General features: G+C 30.4%; 1 protein-coding gene across 1 annotated transcript in view; it reads left to right on the top strand.

The window, feature by feature from the left end:
• Nucleotides 1-17,067, top strand: part of LOC106680109 (uncharacterized) — a 114,228-nt gene that overhangs the window by 52,067 nt on the left and 45,094 nt on the right. The window contains exons 4-6 of the mRNA XM_024359206.2: nt 8,058-8,114; nt 8,781-12,371; nt 12,868-12,948. Coding sequence (XP_024214974.1) covers nt 8,058-8,114; nt 8,781-12,371; nt 12,868-12,948 — 3,729 coding nt within the window. The remainder of the gene's footprint in view (nt 1-8,057; nt 8,115-8,780; nt 12,372-12,867; nt 12,949-17,067) is intronic.

The following is a 17,067-nucleotide window of genomic DNA, read 5'->3' as shown; positions in this document are numbered from 1 at the left end:
TATATAGAGAGAGAGAGAGAGAGAGAGAGGGAGAGAGGTGTCGGTGGGAGCCTGGGCGAGCGGTGGACATTGAGTGGAGGCAGGAAGCAATCATCCTTCACAATGATGTGGGCTATCCATCGGCAATGGTTTAGAGCGCACTGTATAGTAAATGAGGTGATGTGGTCAGCCATGTACTACTAGAGATGTAGATACTAATCGACAACAAAAAATTTTATCTCAGGATTTTGGCTGATCTGTATGTTCTGGGTGTTCTAAACCCGAAAATGCACTCCATATTATTCCATAACGAATAGATTTTTCATAGTGACCTGTTGTTAGTTCACCGCTGATTGATATGAGGAGAAGGCGGTTGGTAATGAAACACAAATAAGAATAAAACATATTTATTCGTGCCGACGTTTTGGCCTGAATATTAGGCCTTCATCAGGGCTGAAAAACAACAACGATATAATTCAGAGAAAAATCAAAATAAAACAAAATTAGAAAGATAAATAAAGTGGATAATAGAATTATACGAAATAAATGGTAAAAAATGTTATTAAAAATCAGAGAGTGCTCATGTAAATAAAGGTCTAAAAATAATGTAAGGCGTGGAAGAAAATGTAAATGATGAGTAATTGAAATTAACATAATAAAATGTTATCTTATGTTATGTTAGTAATCATTATTGATGTAGAAATATTGAAAAAAAAATTAAGTTAATATAAAGAAAACTATGTACATAATACAATGGGCAAGAAAGAAAACGAAATATATGCCACAATGGGTACTGGGAGATGCACAGTAACTCAGATGAGTAAAAAGTAACAAGCTAAAATAAATACAGAATGTGTGGAAAAGTGAATGAGGAAGGATCAAGAGAAAAGAGTGTGAGACTGGGAAGGAGGAAGACAAATTTTATATTTTCAAATTTTCTTGCTATTTTTTTTTTCTTTGAATTAAGGTTATCTTGTTTTTTTTAGCCCTGATGAATGCCTGTATTTTAGGTCGAGGCGTAGGGACAAATAAATAAGTTTTATCTATTTGTGTATCTTTGCCGATCGCACAGAATACCATAATCATGGGAATCTTATATAGCTCCTTGAGTACTCATTTGATTAACTTCAAATTTTATTTGAAAATTTCCAGATCTAACTCTTCTTGATCAATTTGAATTTAAATATAGGGCGATGTATTTGAATAAATTTAAATGACTTTTTGGCTTACCAGTCGATTAATCGATACTGGCGATCGGCAATCAGCTACTCCTCGTATACCATGAGATCCTTTGTCATGCCAAAAGAAAAGAGCAAGGTAAAACAAAACAGAAACAAATATCATGAATTAAATAAATAAAGCTTACATTTTAATCGCTATAATAAAATAACTATTTAAGTTACATCAAAAACCCTACAGTTTATTTAATTTTCAATTTAGCGTTCTAATATTCCTTGAAAGCTGAAGAGAATGAAAAATGGCACAATCTGTCCGAACCTGGGAACTGTTTATTCCAAGCTCTCGGATGGGAGCCAGCTTTCATAAATACGCTGTCACTCAATTTTCTACAGCCTCAGGAACTCAACTGGATAATATTTTAAGGAATTATATCCATCACGAAGGATGCCATGTCGCAAATTACCTTCACAAAAATTGTGGAATATCTCATTTGACTTCTATGAATCATTGTTTAGTTTAAATTATAATTTAGCAGACTGTCGGTGCTCAACTATATTTATTGTTTATCATATATTATGTTTATATGTTTGAAGGTAAACATTTACCAATAATATGATAACATGATGACCAAAATAATGTGAACCCTACGACCTATGAGTGGCCACAGGTTCAATACTTTGTAAGGAAGCCCTGTTTACGCCCAATTAAGGGTACCACTTTACGAGACTGGCTACAGGAGGGTACAGAACCCACAGGATTGACTCACGGCAATAGTGTAAGATTAAATAATTATCTACCGCAACCGGATTGGAACCCGAGCCCTTGGAGTTAATTGCAAGAGGATAGACGAATGGTCTAAGCATTTGACTAAAGTCTTTTAAAAATAAGGACATGCTAAAGTTGTGGTAAAGCATTACTGTCAAAGATTTAATTAGACTAATTAACTCTATTTAGAGAGCTCACACCGAAAATGCTTCCAAAGACCACACATATATATATGGTTAGAGCCACATTATGTTATTCAGAGAAATTAAATTTGAGTTGGGTTCAAAAAATCTTTTAATTGTGAAATATACTTTGCTGAGTACTAATTCATATTTCATAGACAGAATATATCTATACATATAGATTCTTGGATAATGTTTTAAAAAATACTGTACCGCTGCAAACAACCCACGAAGGATCTCGAGTTCAGTACCTTGTATGGAAGAACTGTTCTTGACCAAGGGTTGTGCAAGGAGTTGATTTGCCCAGGATTATACTGAACCGCTTGTATTATTCCCTACCCTTGTTAACACATATTCGTACACATTACGTATACAAGCACCAATAGCCAAATAATGAAAATTCGTCATTTATATATTAAAGAAAAATTATTGTTCATTTGATTATAATTTTTACTAAACAGAGATAATTCCAAAACAGAACTGATTTTAGATTCAGTTGCGCCGTATAACGATGCGAATGTTTACAAAAAACATTTTTAAAACAATTTTATTCGAAGTTTAAGCGCTTGGGTGTTGGGAGATTTCAGTAATATCATTGTTAATTTTCTGACGCATCTTTTATCATAATAAAATATGAGGTGTAATTAGTTGGCCTTAATATAGGTTAATATGAGAAGATGTTCGCAGTCAGTAAAAAATACAGAAATAAATAAAAATTTATTTATTTGTGCCAACGTTTCGACCTGAATTTCAGGCCTTCACCAGGGCACAAAACGAAATAACATCCTCAATTAAGAGAATTTACCAAACTCTGTAAAAATGTCCACTTTCAATTTTCATGGTGATAACAATAACTTGCCGTTACAATAACTTGCCAATAGATCGGGAAGTTTAAAATGTCCTTCACGCATGAGCACTTTTATTTGAAAACAATTGTTTTATTGCCTGTTGAGTTTTCTCAAAAAAAGTAACTTTTTTTTTAAACCATTTCGAATTACTGTAGTTTTCAGCGTACCGAAAGTCGAATTACTGAGATTACATTGTATATAGAAGGACTTTTTGCAGATGCGGATCTGAAGAGGTCCTAGAAAAGTGGCGCCCTTAGCCTCCTGTATGCAGACGAATTTATAGTTTTCGGAGACCCCTAGAATTTTCCTTTCTCTTAGAAAAATCCAATATTTCCCTAAACATCCGCCTTTGCCAATGGAGCTACCGCAAAATGTCAGCATGAATCTAAAAGATAGATCGGCTACTGGCATTCTGTTTCTAAGGGATTCGAAAAGAGATACCACTGGAGCCATGAGAGTGCCTTGGGATTTTATCAATCTCTTCCTTTATCAATAATAATAGAGGTTAACGCGTAGGTTACTAAAGAAGTGGCGATTTGGAAGGCATAGTGAAGACTTTGCGCAATGGGTGGCCCTAGAAGTGGGTCAGGCACTGGCAATGGAGGGAGTCACAACAAGCCCTTAGCATGACAAAGACGAGGGATGGGATTGGCTAAGGCCAAATAGAGGCGTGTTGTTCCAGCCGATAGCTTTGGTTATTGTGCCCCGCTTCCGGCCCCCCTTGACTTCCGCCCCCCGGTCACATATTCCCTATCTCTGTTGCACCTGAACTCACTCGTGATCGAGTGCCTCTTCTGTTCGGTACCTGGACCTTCAGTCCGATAGTGAGGTACGCTGCCTAGTAGAAGAACCTCCGTCATCGCCAGACTGGATATCGTTCCATCTGTCGTTCGTGAACGATAAAACAAACTCATTTTTGTGAAAATTGCAAATCTGCTAGACTATTATTTTCATTGAGTTGTTGGCTGTGATTTGAGCCACCACTGGCTGACCTCCCCTTCCGTGTAAGGTAAGTGTAATCTCTTTGCTTGGAACCTTCACTCGCCACTTCCCCAAAGATTTTTGTGATTTAATGGTATTCCTACATAAACAAAAAAAAAAAGTTGTAGCTTAAGGAATAGTATATCTCAGTTTATCTCCTAACTCAGAAATAAACTTCATTTCATTTAAAGTCAATATATCCAGTTTCGATAACTCATTATTTAAAAACTGTCATTGAAGCATGTGATGTAGGTTAGTTTATTTTTTATTGAGAACTAGCAGACCAATCAATATCTAGATTTAGGGATGTAGATAGATTAATTGAATACAATTGAAAGTTTTATATAAATTAATATATTTAGTTATTACTGGAAGATTATTGATTGACCGTGTGTATAGATGGATGGAATATGGTCCGGGTGCGGTAAAAAAAAACCAACTCAAATCGTAGATAATTATATGATTTTATTGAGCCAACGTTTCGGCCCACGTTGCAGGGCTTCGTCAGGGCTAATAAAGATACGAACACTATATTTCTATATTGTATCTTTTTTAGCCCTGACGAAGCCCTACAACGTGGGGCGAAACGTTGGCTCAATAAAATAGTATAATTATCTACTATTTGAGTTTTTTTTTTTTACCGCACCCGGACCATATTCCATTCATTTAGTTATTATCCATTTGGTTTATAGCGGTAAATAACATTATATAATAAACATATATAAATAACTTCAACCAGCCTACACCAAACTTGGGAGTGGTTTAGAATTCTCTATAAACTGCACCAAAAGGCACGAACTGGATCTAATTGAACAAATTAGAATCGGAGATGTAAAATAAAACGTTTGAAAACTTTTTATTTAAAAGCGATATTTGATCCTCATAACGGCATCAAATCTAACTTGTGATAATATAAGTAAACAGAGAAAACTTTGAGCTTTCTAACAGTTATATTAAGGTAGGAATTGGATAAAATCCAGAGGAATTATGAACCATTATACGAACAATAGTCATCGGAAAAAAAACCCTCCAAATAAATTAAGTTAAATAATTTCTAGTTTTTAATTTCTTTGAAAAATGCTATTAAAAGGTTTCAGACGCGTTAAAACGAATATTATTTTCTTTTGTATATAACAATTTAATTTTACAAAATTATTACCATCTTTAATTCAAGCCTCATTATATATTTTTAATTTTTAATTTTTAGTAAATAAAAAATCATTTGATAGAATCATTAATTTTTTTTTCTTATTATAATAAGTATGAAGAAAATTTATACTTTGTGAGCTAAGCGCCAAAAATGTCTAATTTTGTTAATTACTTTATTTTTTTTTACCGGATAAAGCGGACCAGCCTATAACCTTCCCTATAACCTTCCTGAACATTTAACAAAAACCACCATGAGAATCGAATGAACGGTACGGCAGTGCATAAAGTAGGAACAAACAAATACTGATTTTCAGATATTAGATGTTAATTTTTAACATCTTTTTGACAAGGAAAAATTTAAATTTTGAAATTAACTTAAGTTTTTGAGGTTTAATTTTAGTTTGTCAAAAAAGCCTATACTTCACAGCAGAGATAGGCAAAAATTAGCTATGGCTAAAGTTGCCATGGTTACGACCCTTATTCATGAATGGACCATTGATAAATAAATATCGTTGCCATGGCAATTTTAGCTATAGATAATTTTTGCCCATCTCTGCTTCACAGAGTGGATATAACAACTTTACATAGAAAACTCCTCAATTCTTAATGTTAGAAAAAATTCTATAGATATCCTACAAAATGATGGTTGACAGTAGATGCCTCTGAAACGATATCTTGATTTTACATAATTTTTTAAAAGCAATAAAACGTCATTATTAATTTTTGCCCACTTACGATGTATTATAGCTTAAGGAAGCTATATCACTAATATCGCTAAAACTACCTTCACACGATCCCATGTACTCCTATAAGTAAAAATGCAATTGTGAGACTGGTAACAGGTAAATACATCGACACAATTCGAAATCACACCTCTTTTATTTACTATTAAAAATGCTGTAAACATTAATCGATATGGTAAAAGCATTTTTAGAAATTTAAAAAATACTTTTATAGATTCCAATAACTTCTCAATTATATTTTACATCATTTTGAACCACAGTATAGTTTACTTTTATTTCATGTTATCCTATTCTCTTAGTTGTTTTGTACTTTTTTTTAGCCCTGACGAAGTCGTACAAAGTGGGGCGAAACTTTGGATCATTATAAATAGTTTATTTACTATTTGATTTATTTTTACAGTAGCCGGGCCATCTTACTTTATCTATTAGCCACGAAGAAATATCGTCCGGCTTGCGGTCAAAAAAAGGAATTCAGATATAGTGTAATCTCGGTTATCCGAACACTTCAGTCATCCGAACTGGCGTAAAAAAAAAGTTACCTTTTATGAGAAAACTCAGCATGCAATAACATTTTTGTTTTCAAATAATAGTACACATGTGTAAAGGACATTTTTAACTTCCTGATCTGTAGGCAAGTTATTGTAATATATATCCGGTAATCTAATTCCTATGGAATTATTCAATATATTGTGTTGGAATTATAAATACATAATATCTATTGTATAAATGATTTTATTCTGTAAAACTAATTCAATTAATAGTAGAAATATGTATAATACAAATTTTGTTGGGGAACTCAGTTTTTTGTATCACGTTTTAAATAAATCCATACAAACAGTATTTTTTATTTATATTATTTTTCACTTATAAATAAACAATCTCATTGTTACAGTTTTAACCAATTAAATCATCTCTTAGCATTACTGGCGATGTAAAAGAAAACAATTTTTTTTAAATTTGATTTTTTTTTTAAATTTGAAATTTTTTTTAAATTAAATTTTTTTGTTTAACTTCAAACTGTGAAATTTCCAAAAGGATTAAATAAAAAAATAGTTATATACATTTATATTGTTAAATTTTTTCTTAATACCTTCTGTACTCCATACTTTTCAGTGATCCGAACACACCCCTCTGCTGAAATTAGTTCAGATTACCGAGATTACAATGTAATAAAAAAATTATTTATTATACAATTTTTATTATATTTCCCTGGTACATAATACATTATATAGTTTTGAAATATTCTAGTTTCTTTCTTGGCCACCTCCTGGACCATATTCCTTCCATAGTTACATACGGCAATTAACAATCTTTAGTTAATGTGAAATTAGATATATCCGAATTGTGCGACCAGCACTCAATAAATACTTAGACTCAATTCGAAACTACATGTGTTCTGTTTACTAATGAAAATGCTTCTATTTAATTCAGGTTTTCGACAATTTAAAAATCAGCTAGCTAATTGACAGCCTATCCATTCATTGTTGACAGTTTGGGCCCTATCCATTCATTGTTGACAATTTGGGCCCTTTCCATTCATTGTTGACAGTTTGGGCCCTATCCATTCATTGTTGACAGTTTGGGCCCTATCCATTCATTGTTGACAGTTTGGGCCCAATCCATTCATTGTTGACAGTTTGGGCTCTATCCATTCATTGGACAAAGTATAATTAATCTGAATAACTACTCTGTTAAAAAAAATTATTGTGGAAAATTAATCAATAAATCATATTACTCTGACTTGTTTTGAGGGTTCTCCTGGTTTATTTGTTTTGGGTATTTAATCATTTATAAATAGAAAAGAAGTTGTTAACATCAATTATGTTTTATGTTTAATTTTATAATAACATTGATTATGTTTTATGTTAACATTTAATTTTCCATAATTGATGATTGGATATCAATAATAAGCTATAGTAAAAAAAAGAAAAAATATTTTGATAAGAAAAGATTAATACCATCACCAACAACCTTAACCTTAACCAAAAGTGGGCTTTTGTTATAGTTATAGTTAATATTACAGTTATAGTTAATATTTATTTTGGTTTTTAGCCCACTATTTAGGTTATTTGCTATGGCATTTAGCAATTTTAGATTTTTGGATCTAAATAATTTTTGTTTGTTTTGTTTTCTCTTAACCTGATATTGATGTGCCCAGTCTTCAGATATTTCATTATACATTTATTTTAAATGTTCATATTTTAAAAATAAATTTATTTTTCCTGTTTCAGCTGTGGCAGAAGGCGCTGATGAAAAAGAAAAGCCTGAGTTGACAACGCTAGCAAAAGGTGACTTTGAGGCCTGTTTGTGTTGACACATCTCATGCTTGCAGTCTTTTGCATGTTGCTTTGCGGTATATTCAAATAAGTGCGTTTTCCTACAATCACCTACTAACAAATTCATTTTTAGTTATAATTCATTCATTGTGACCACTCTCCTCGACCGATTCTATCATAAATGTATATTTCATTTCTGAATTATGAATTTTAAAATAAACTAAATACATATATAAATAAAATGGAATTAAGTTAAAAAGTTGCTTCAGAATAACATACCATTAGATTAAAACTCATAATTGTTCTCATCATTTACATTTACATCAATTTAATTTTACTAACTGCTCAGTTGATCATTTAATTAAGGCTTTGCTGTTAAATTAACTTTAGTATAGTTTGTCAAAATATTAGTATTTATTGATTGGTTTCAAATTCAGGGTAATTTTTTATATCTTATAAGGATTAAAATTAAATTTTATTTATGTTTAACCTTTTAAACTAAAATGTTATTCTTCTTTTAAATCATATCACTCCTTCAAGGTTTTTTCTTTTATTAAATGTAAAAAGGTATTTTTTTTTTATTTTAAATTATAAAGAAACTACATATAACTGTGCTGTTTAGTTTTTTCTTTATTATCGCTATACTTAACATTGATATTTTGAAATGATGATTACCAGGCAGTGAAAAACTCTCTGCCAGTCAAAGGAGACATCAAAGGAGAAGCAGATTGAAGCATAGGATTAAAGAGCTCTTTGGTTTCAAAAGCCAACCGAAAAGTAAATCGATTGATGATGAAGAATGGGAGATTATAGATAATTATACAAAGGATGTGGAAACCAAATCCATCATTTCATACTCATCCGATCAAGATAAGGCAATAATTCGGTCTGTTTCAGAACCGAATGATCCAGAAAAAATATATGAGAATTTTGATTTCAGGACTAAAGATATGATAGAAGCGAACAAATTCAATGATTCATTTGCTAATGAATCATCTTTTAAATCAGCTTCTTGTAAACCCACATTTGTTCTAACTGAACCTCAAGAAGAAAGAAACAGAGTTTTATTTCATTCAAATGAAATCAATAGAATGGAAATTTCACGTTTTGAGAAGCCAGAGAATGTGCAAAGAACACAAGAATCATTCATTGTGTATGGCACTGAAGAAATGGGATATATTACCGATCCTAACTTGCAAAATATTTCCCATGAAATAATTCCCTCATATGATATCAATAAGCAAGAATTATTAAAAAACTTTCATAATTCTGAGGAAAAGACTGGATCAAATAAATTAGTTGGAAGTTTACAGTTCTCATCGGAACATACTAATGATGGTGAACTTAATGAGTCATTGAATTTCCTCCCTCCAATTGAAAGGGTTGAAGTATGCAATGCGACTGTGAAGATAGAAGATAACAATTGTCCAGTCGTTTCCTTGAGTACGCCTTTGGTAAATGCTAAAGAAGAACCTAGAGTCAACCATGAACATGTGGGGAAAGCATCCAATCCAGATTACGAACCTGTTGAAGTGACATCTTCAATCATTGTATACCCACCATATAGTTCTACTATTAATTATTACTTTCCTCAAAGGAGGTATCTAGAAGTGATTTCCGAGGAGAATAGCGATGTCAGTGATGGTGAAAAGCCTTGGGAAAACAGTGAATTAATAAGGAAAAACAATGAAATGGATTCTATCCCTCAAGACTGGTTTGGTTCACAGGACGGTATCGACACATCTTGGAGGGACGGCAAGAGCATTGAGGAAATGTCAGATGTTCAGGTAGTGTCTGACTCACATTCTGATTCCGATCTGTTAGCAGATGAAGGAAAACCAATCACTAAAAATGAAAAAACAACAATAAAGGATAAGAGAGATGATGCATCGGTCATTGACTCTAAGAATAGTTGTGATAAGCAAAAAGCAGAATTGGAAACTGTTTTGGAGTCGAAGCCTCCCAAACCTGAACCCATCGTCAGGTCTATGCCACCTTCTGGAAAAGAAAGGCATTCAGATCATTCTAGGAAGGTGTATAAAATAAGTTCTCCGAATGCTATCCAACCAATAAGGAGGCAATTCAAATCTGTTCCGAGCATGGCCGTTGTGAAAAATGTTGTATCCTCTTATTACAATAATTCCACCCCAGAGAAGGTCACAATCAACGAAAAAGGACAGAAATATTTTAAGCCGACTAAAATTGAATTAAATACTTCAATTGTAAAGCCTGCATCAGAAAAGGATGTAGAATTGGTATATATAGACAGCAGCGATTCAGAGGCGTTTTCCACTGTCAGTAACTTATCACTGTCGAATAGGACATCACTTTCTATCGATAAAGAAGAGTTAGAAACTATTGAAGAGAACATTGTAGACCAAGGCAATAACAATGTAGTCGTTTCTGAAGAAAATTCTGACAATGCTATAATTAAAGAAGTCCTTTCCAATCTTCAACAGACTGCTGAAAAAATATCTAATATTAAATTACAACCTAACGTAAAGTCTTACAAAAAGGATAGAAAGCCTTTACCTACCATAAAAACTTGTGAAACTAAAACACTATATAATATATCTCATCTTGTTTCTCCCAAACTCCCCAAAAAGAAGATGAATTTCAGTGGCCATTCAGAATTTAAAAGGAGATTTTCATATCCGTTTTCTGGTTTTGATGTTAGTAAGGTATCCGATAACTTACAAAATGTATTATCGAATGTTGTTAATGAAGCAACTTCCCTATGTTCTGATAAACCACGCAATAGAAAAACACTAAAAGAAACAAACTCAAGCAAAGTTTCAAATGATGCAGCCAAGCCATCTCATGTCATTGAAGTTAACATTTACGACTCCTCTCAGACTCTGCATAACGCCTCTTCTCAAACAGACCTTGTTTTCAAGCCGTCAAACAGTTTTGAGTGGCTTAATGCATCAAATGAAGACGTTGGTAAAAGTTCTGAAAGTGTATATTTTGATTTTTCGGAAGGTTCGGTTTCTACAGAATCTTATTACCTGCCAGACGTTACACAGGAGAAAGAATCGAGGGAGTCTCGGAATGAGAATGTTTTTGGTCTTAGTGCATCAAGCCCCAAATTTTCACCAAGAAGCCCTGTAGAAGTTTCCGAAATGTTCGATCTTCACAAAAAATTCATAAATCGTAGAGGATATCATGAAGGGAACCCTGCTAAATTGAACGCAGCTGCCGAACCTGACCTCATCGCCTTGAGTAAGTGCAAAGATAACAACAATACTTCTTACACCCCCGAGCTCTTAGCTCAAGCTGCTAACCTTCTGGCACTACAGAAATATCACGAGAGTAGGCAGAAAAAAATGTCACAAGGACAGTCGCTTGATTCTATGAAGAAAGAGGTACGGAGCAGTAAAAAACAAGTTTCAGAAGTGAAAAATGTTGAAGCCACTCCAGAAGTTGAGATTTCCTTAAATGAAAATCTCAAAAAGATAAATAATGTAATACCATCCAAACGGGGTCATAATGTAACACCATCTAAACAGAATAATAATGGCAGTGCCAATTTTAATAAATTTGAAATAAACAAATCAAATATAGATGAAAATGAAACAGTTGGCAAATCAAGACTCTTGGAACTTTTCCAAAAACTCGACTGTGAAAGTTCAAACAGTGAGTGCAACATGCCTGAGCCATGCTCTCACCAGACTATAATAGACGATCATTGTACATCCGATGCGGTTAAAGTGGATTCCCCCATCTTGGAAAAACAAGAGTCCTGTACTAAAGAAGAAGAGAAGAAAGTAATTGATTGCAAGCAAGAAGAAGAAGTGAGAAAAATTCCTTCAAGATTATCATCTATTGAAATTGATTCAAAGGATGTAATTCCTGAACAGGAAGGTGAAGTTGAAGAGACAAAATTACCATCCGATTCAGAAATAGTTTCTGCTGCTGGTGCTCCAGTAACAAATAATTCTGTGATGCTCAAATCTCTACCACCAGGAGAAATAAAAAATCGTAAAATGTACGAAGAGTACATGGGTAAAATTGCTGAACTAACTGAAAGGCGTAATTTAAAAGTTATTAAATTATCTAGTAGGCCTAACTCTATCTCAGTTCCCAGTGATATTCAACAGCTCGAGTCAGAGTTCATGAACAAACTAAAAGAGAGGAATGAAAAACTTGGTATATTCATCGACGATGACAACGATATCAAAGAGGAAAATCTGCTAGAGCAAAGTTTGGAACTAGACACTCTTCCGAAACATTTGAAAGAGCTCATGGAGATTACCCAAGAATGTGGTGGTGAGTTAACGAATGTCCTATAGGTGTTGCATTTTATGTTTGTTAATTAACTCAGTTTTCAGAGTTTATAACAACTTATATTTTACTGTTTTTAAGAAATTAAAACTATTTATTTGTTCTCTTTTTTTTTTTTTTTTTTTTTTTAAATGCTACTTTTTCAGCGATGTCGATAACATTTGTTTGAACAATGACTATTTCTTATTAAAACTGCCAAGTTAATAAATAAAAGAAAAATGCATGAATTTTGAAATATTTTATACTTATAGTAAATAATTAAGTGTTTTTTAACTGCAAGCATAAAAAGGAGTGTTAAAAAATAATTGCTATAGTTCAAGTAATTCAAGTAATATTTTAATTATTTTATGCATGTTTTCCTCCTACTTTAATTTATTATTTACTCATTGCTAATTTGCTATATATTTGCTGAAGATTTTTATGTTTTGTTTTTTTAACTTTTGCACCGCATTGCTGTAAAATGCTTTACTGCACTTTTTAGATATTGTGGGAACAGATGGGCTTTTGGTAGAAATTGATCAAGCGCTTAGTCCTCAAAGGAGGGGCTTTTTAACTGCTAAAGGTATGCTTTGTGTTCAAAAATAATATTGTTTTGAAAAACAGTTTTGTGTTAAATTAGATTATGCATAACCATGAAAATTTACTGAAATTTATTTACTTATTTGCGTTTGTTTTTGTGATTTATAATTTTGTAATTAATTAGTTCATTAATATATTGTGTATTAATTATTTGCATGTAAATAAGTAAAAGCACAAATATCTTTTGGTCATTATCTCTCAATTTGTTTATTGCATGGAACAGAATCTAAATAGTTTATATTTTTTAATAAATTTCACTCATCAAAATAAAGCTATATTTCTATTATTCTATTATTATAGTAGATCTTAAAATTGATAACTCTAAGCTTAATTTTTCTTTAAATTGCTAGTTACTATGTCCATGTCAATTATTTTAAAAACAATTATATTTATCAATTAATATTTCATTTTGATAAGTTTCTAAAACAGTAATTATCTACTTACAAAAAATTTATAAACCTATTTCATCACTTCAACTATTTAACAATTTGCTAATTTACACCATACACAATTTTGCATTGTTATCAAAACCTACCTTCACCAGGTTAGGACTTTTTTTAACAATAATTTAATTTTTTTTTTTTGTTAACTTGGTATACATCAATTTTTAAAAATAATTTTCCATTTTTTATTTATAATTTACATATTTATATATTTACATTGGGCATTGTGACCATCAATATGAAAAAATAAATAAAACTTTAATAAATTCTAAGCTATGGTAGAAATATAGTGTTGTTGTGATGAGTGAAATTTAAGTAAAAAGTATGAATGAATAATTTAGTGTGTCATTGATAATAGGAAATGTCGAAGATAATGCTGAATTAATAGTTAACCATATAGTGAAGAGAAGATGATGGCGGTGTGCTCAGTGAAGAACACAAATAAATAAAAATTTATTTATTAGTGCCAATGTTTCGGGCAGAATTTAAAGCCTTCATCAGGGCTAAGAAAAAAAAATAAGATAACAACTAATAAATAAAAAGATATACAGAATGATTAGAAAATAAGTAACATTATGGATACATAAACAGTGTTTAAAGACATGTATAGTCTAAGTATTATAAGAAGATACAGACTGTATGAGAAGAGTAATATTAAAATTAAGTAAGAGGAAAGAACAAATAATAAAATATATTTGAAAAGCTAGTTAGTAAATATATGTACAAAATGACAATTATTTAAGTACTTCTTTTGTCTCACTTAACTTAATATTTTATTTCTTTATTCTAATATTTTACTAACATATTTCATTAATTACATATATCTTCTTTCTCATTTTTATTTTCCATAACTTTAATTTTAAATTATTATTATTAAATTAAAATAGTTTTTTATTCCTTTTGGATTATATAACTTTATGTTTTATTTATTTTATCCCATTATTTTAGTTACATATTTAATTACCTATATGTATGTTGTTTTTTTCACTTCTTTCATTACTTTATTTTAAATAATTTATATTTTGTACCTATATTTACAAACTAGATTTTCATATGTATTTTTTTATTTGTTCATTCCTCATTTAATATCTTTTAACACTATTTATGTATCTATAATGATAGTTATTTTCTAATCATTATGTATATCCTTTTATTCCTTGGTTGTTATCTTGTTTTAGCCCTGATGAAGACTTGAAATTCGGTCCGAAACGTTGGCACTAATAAATAAGTGTTTACTTATTTGTGTTCTTCACTGATCGCATACCCAACCTCTTCTCACTCATCATAAAATTAAAGTTAGTGAGAGATAATGATCAAAAGATATTAGTCTTTCTGAGTTTGCAGTTATATTAAATGTATATTTATATAATTTTCCTGTTTGTCAATTATTTATTTAATATGAGTATCATGTGTCAATAATTATTTCTACTTTTATCCTTTGCATTAGAAATTGTTATTTTTAAGACTAAACTATTGGATAGTTTTCACTGTTTAGTTTTGTGAGTGTTTAAGAAAGTGGTTCACAAAACTGCACAAGAGGATGTGAGCCAGTAGCAGTGGCTTATTTCTATAAAAAGCTCAGTTTGCCTCAGTCGGCTGCCAAACTCTATCCAATACACACGCTGGTTTCTCTCTCTCTCTCTTCCTCATTTCCTAGTGAACCTAAACATTATATAATCCTTCAGATTTCATCAATTTTTTGGATATGCGGCAAAACAAAATTATATTGTCATACTTCACAATTGCAAACATCTCAATTTATTTTTCATTACTTATCCTAGTGCTGAGTGTTTTGTGATCGATATATTTATAAAATATTATAATTTATTTTTTAAATTTTATTTATTTTAAATTAAAACAAAATGGCCATGATTGAGCCGCCGAAAATCGCCCCAAAATTTAAAGCCAACAAATCAAAAGCAGGTAGATAGCTGTTCTAGTCACATGGCATGTAAATAGTGAAAATTATATGAATTAAATTTATAGATTTTTTTAAATGTTAATATTTAATAATTGCCTAATTATAACAATTTAACATAATTTGTTGAAATGTATAAATAACTAATTTTTGTAACTTTTTTTTTTTAAATAACCAGTTCTAATACAGATTAATTTGTAAAAAAAAAAAAAAATTGTTTTTAAATGTAAAATTTTCTGATTGATGTTGCTCATCTCATGATTGGATCGGGTTGTTTACCTGTTCTGCCCTGATTGAGTATGCTTTAAATTTAACTAGGTGAGAGCTATATTCGGACTGTATCGTCCAAACAAATGATTCTTTTTTAGTCATGAATGCCTCTCGCTTGATTTAGGTGCTTTTTATATTGAGACCTGTTGGAATGGCCTTTTCATTGGTTTATTTTATTGAGAAAGATTTTTTTAATCTATTCTAAATACTTCTATAAAATTTTCTAAAATTTATCTCTTCATTATATAAGATTATAATTTCTTTTTATTAGGAATTGATTATATAATACAATATTTAAGCAAGACACATAACAACCTGCTGTTTTTGAAAAATATTTTAATCATTATATTTTAGATTAGTTTTAGTGAAACTTAAAGAGAAGATAAAATTAAATAAGAAGATGCTATTGGCACTGGGCGGGAGTTCACCTATTTTCTGTTATAATTTAAAAGTTCTGGCAAGTTTGCCGAAGTGACTCATCTCATCTGTCTTAACACTTCCTCCCACGCACTCTCCTGGAACCTTATACTCCAGCTAGTTCACCAGTTCATTCACATAATTTTAATTTTTTCTAAAAAAAAAAAATCTCATTAATTAAAATAATAAACCCTTTTTTTTATTGATATTTTTATAAATAAATGTGTGGGAAGTTATCATCTATATTGCTGAATATTATCTGACATCACTTTTTTAATAAAAAATTTTTTTCTAAAAAAATAAATTACTGTCTAATATGCATAACCATTTTTTGTTTCCGAATTTAAATAATTATACGCTTTGTTTTCTTTGATTAACTGTGTTATGTTTATTTGTTCTTTTGTTTCAATGTGCTAGAGTGATTTATTGTTTTGGATAACAGAAAAAAATTAATCATAACAAATATTCTAGTATTAATATAATATATTATATTGTATAATAATTTTTTGGTAAATAAATGATCCTTTTGAAGTGATTACTATGAAAAGAAAAAAAATTGAGAATAAATAACAATAAAACTTCATATTGAAACTAAAAACATATTTTTTATTCTGAAAATACTTGTTATTTAAAATTATTCAAGTTTATTATTTTATTTTTATAATGCAACTATATTATGAAATAATTTATATAGTTTGTCATAGAGGTTGAAGTGGACTCTCCATCAAAATTGAAAATAAATATATAAGTTATGATTATTTATTAAATCATACTCATTAAAATGTATCACATATACTTTTTAATCTTTTTTTTTATTACCTATCTTTATTTCTTGATGTATCAAATTTATAAATTTTAAATTTATATAAATAGTACAGCTTGTTATAGATTGAGTCTATAAAACTTTAATAAATCTTAAAAATTAATTTTACACTCTACAAATTAAAATTTTTATTCTAAATATGCTGGAGAATGTTTTTGGAATATTTAAGTTTTATTTTATCAAAATTCATTAATATATGGATATAATTTATAAAAATAATATTTTATATTT

This window comes from Halyomorpha halys, unplaced genomic scaffold (genome assembly GCF_000696795.3).
Source record: "Halyomorpha halys isolate HHAL.00 unplaced genomic scaffold, Hhal_1.1 Scaffold243.1, whole genome shotgun sequence".
Lineage (NCBI taxonomy): Eukaryota > Metazoa > Arthropoda > Insecta > Hemiptera > Pentatomidae > Halyomorpha > Halyomorpha halys.
This window is presented reverse-complemented; position numbering and strand designations above follow the sequence as displayed.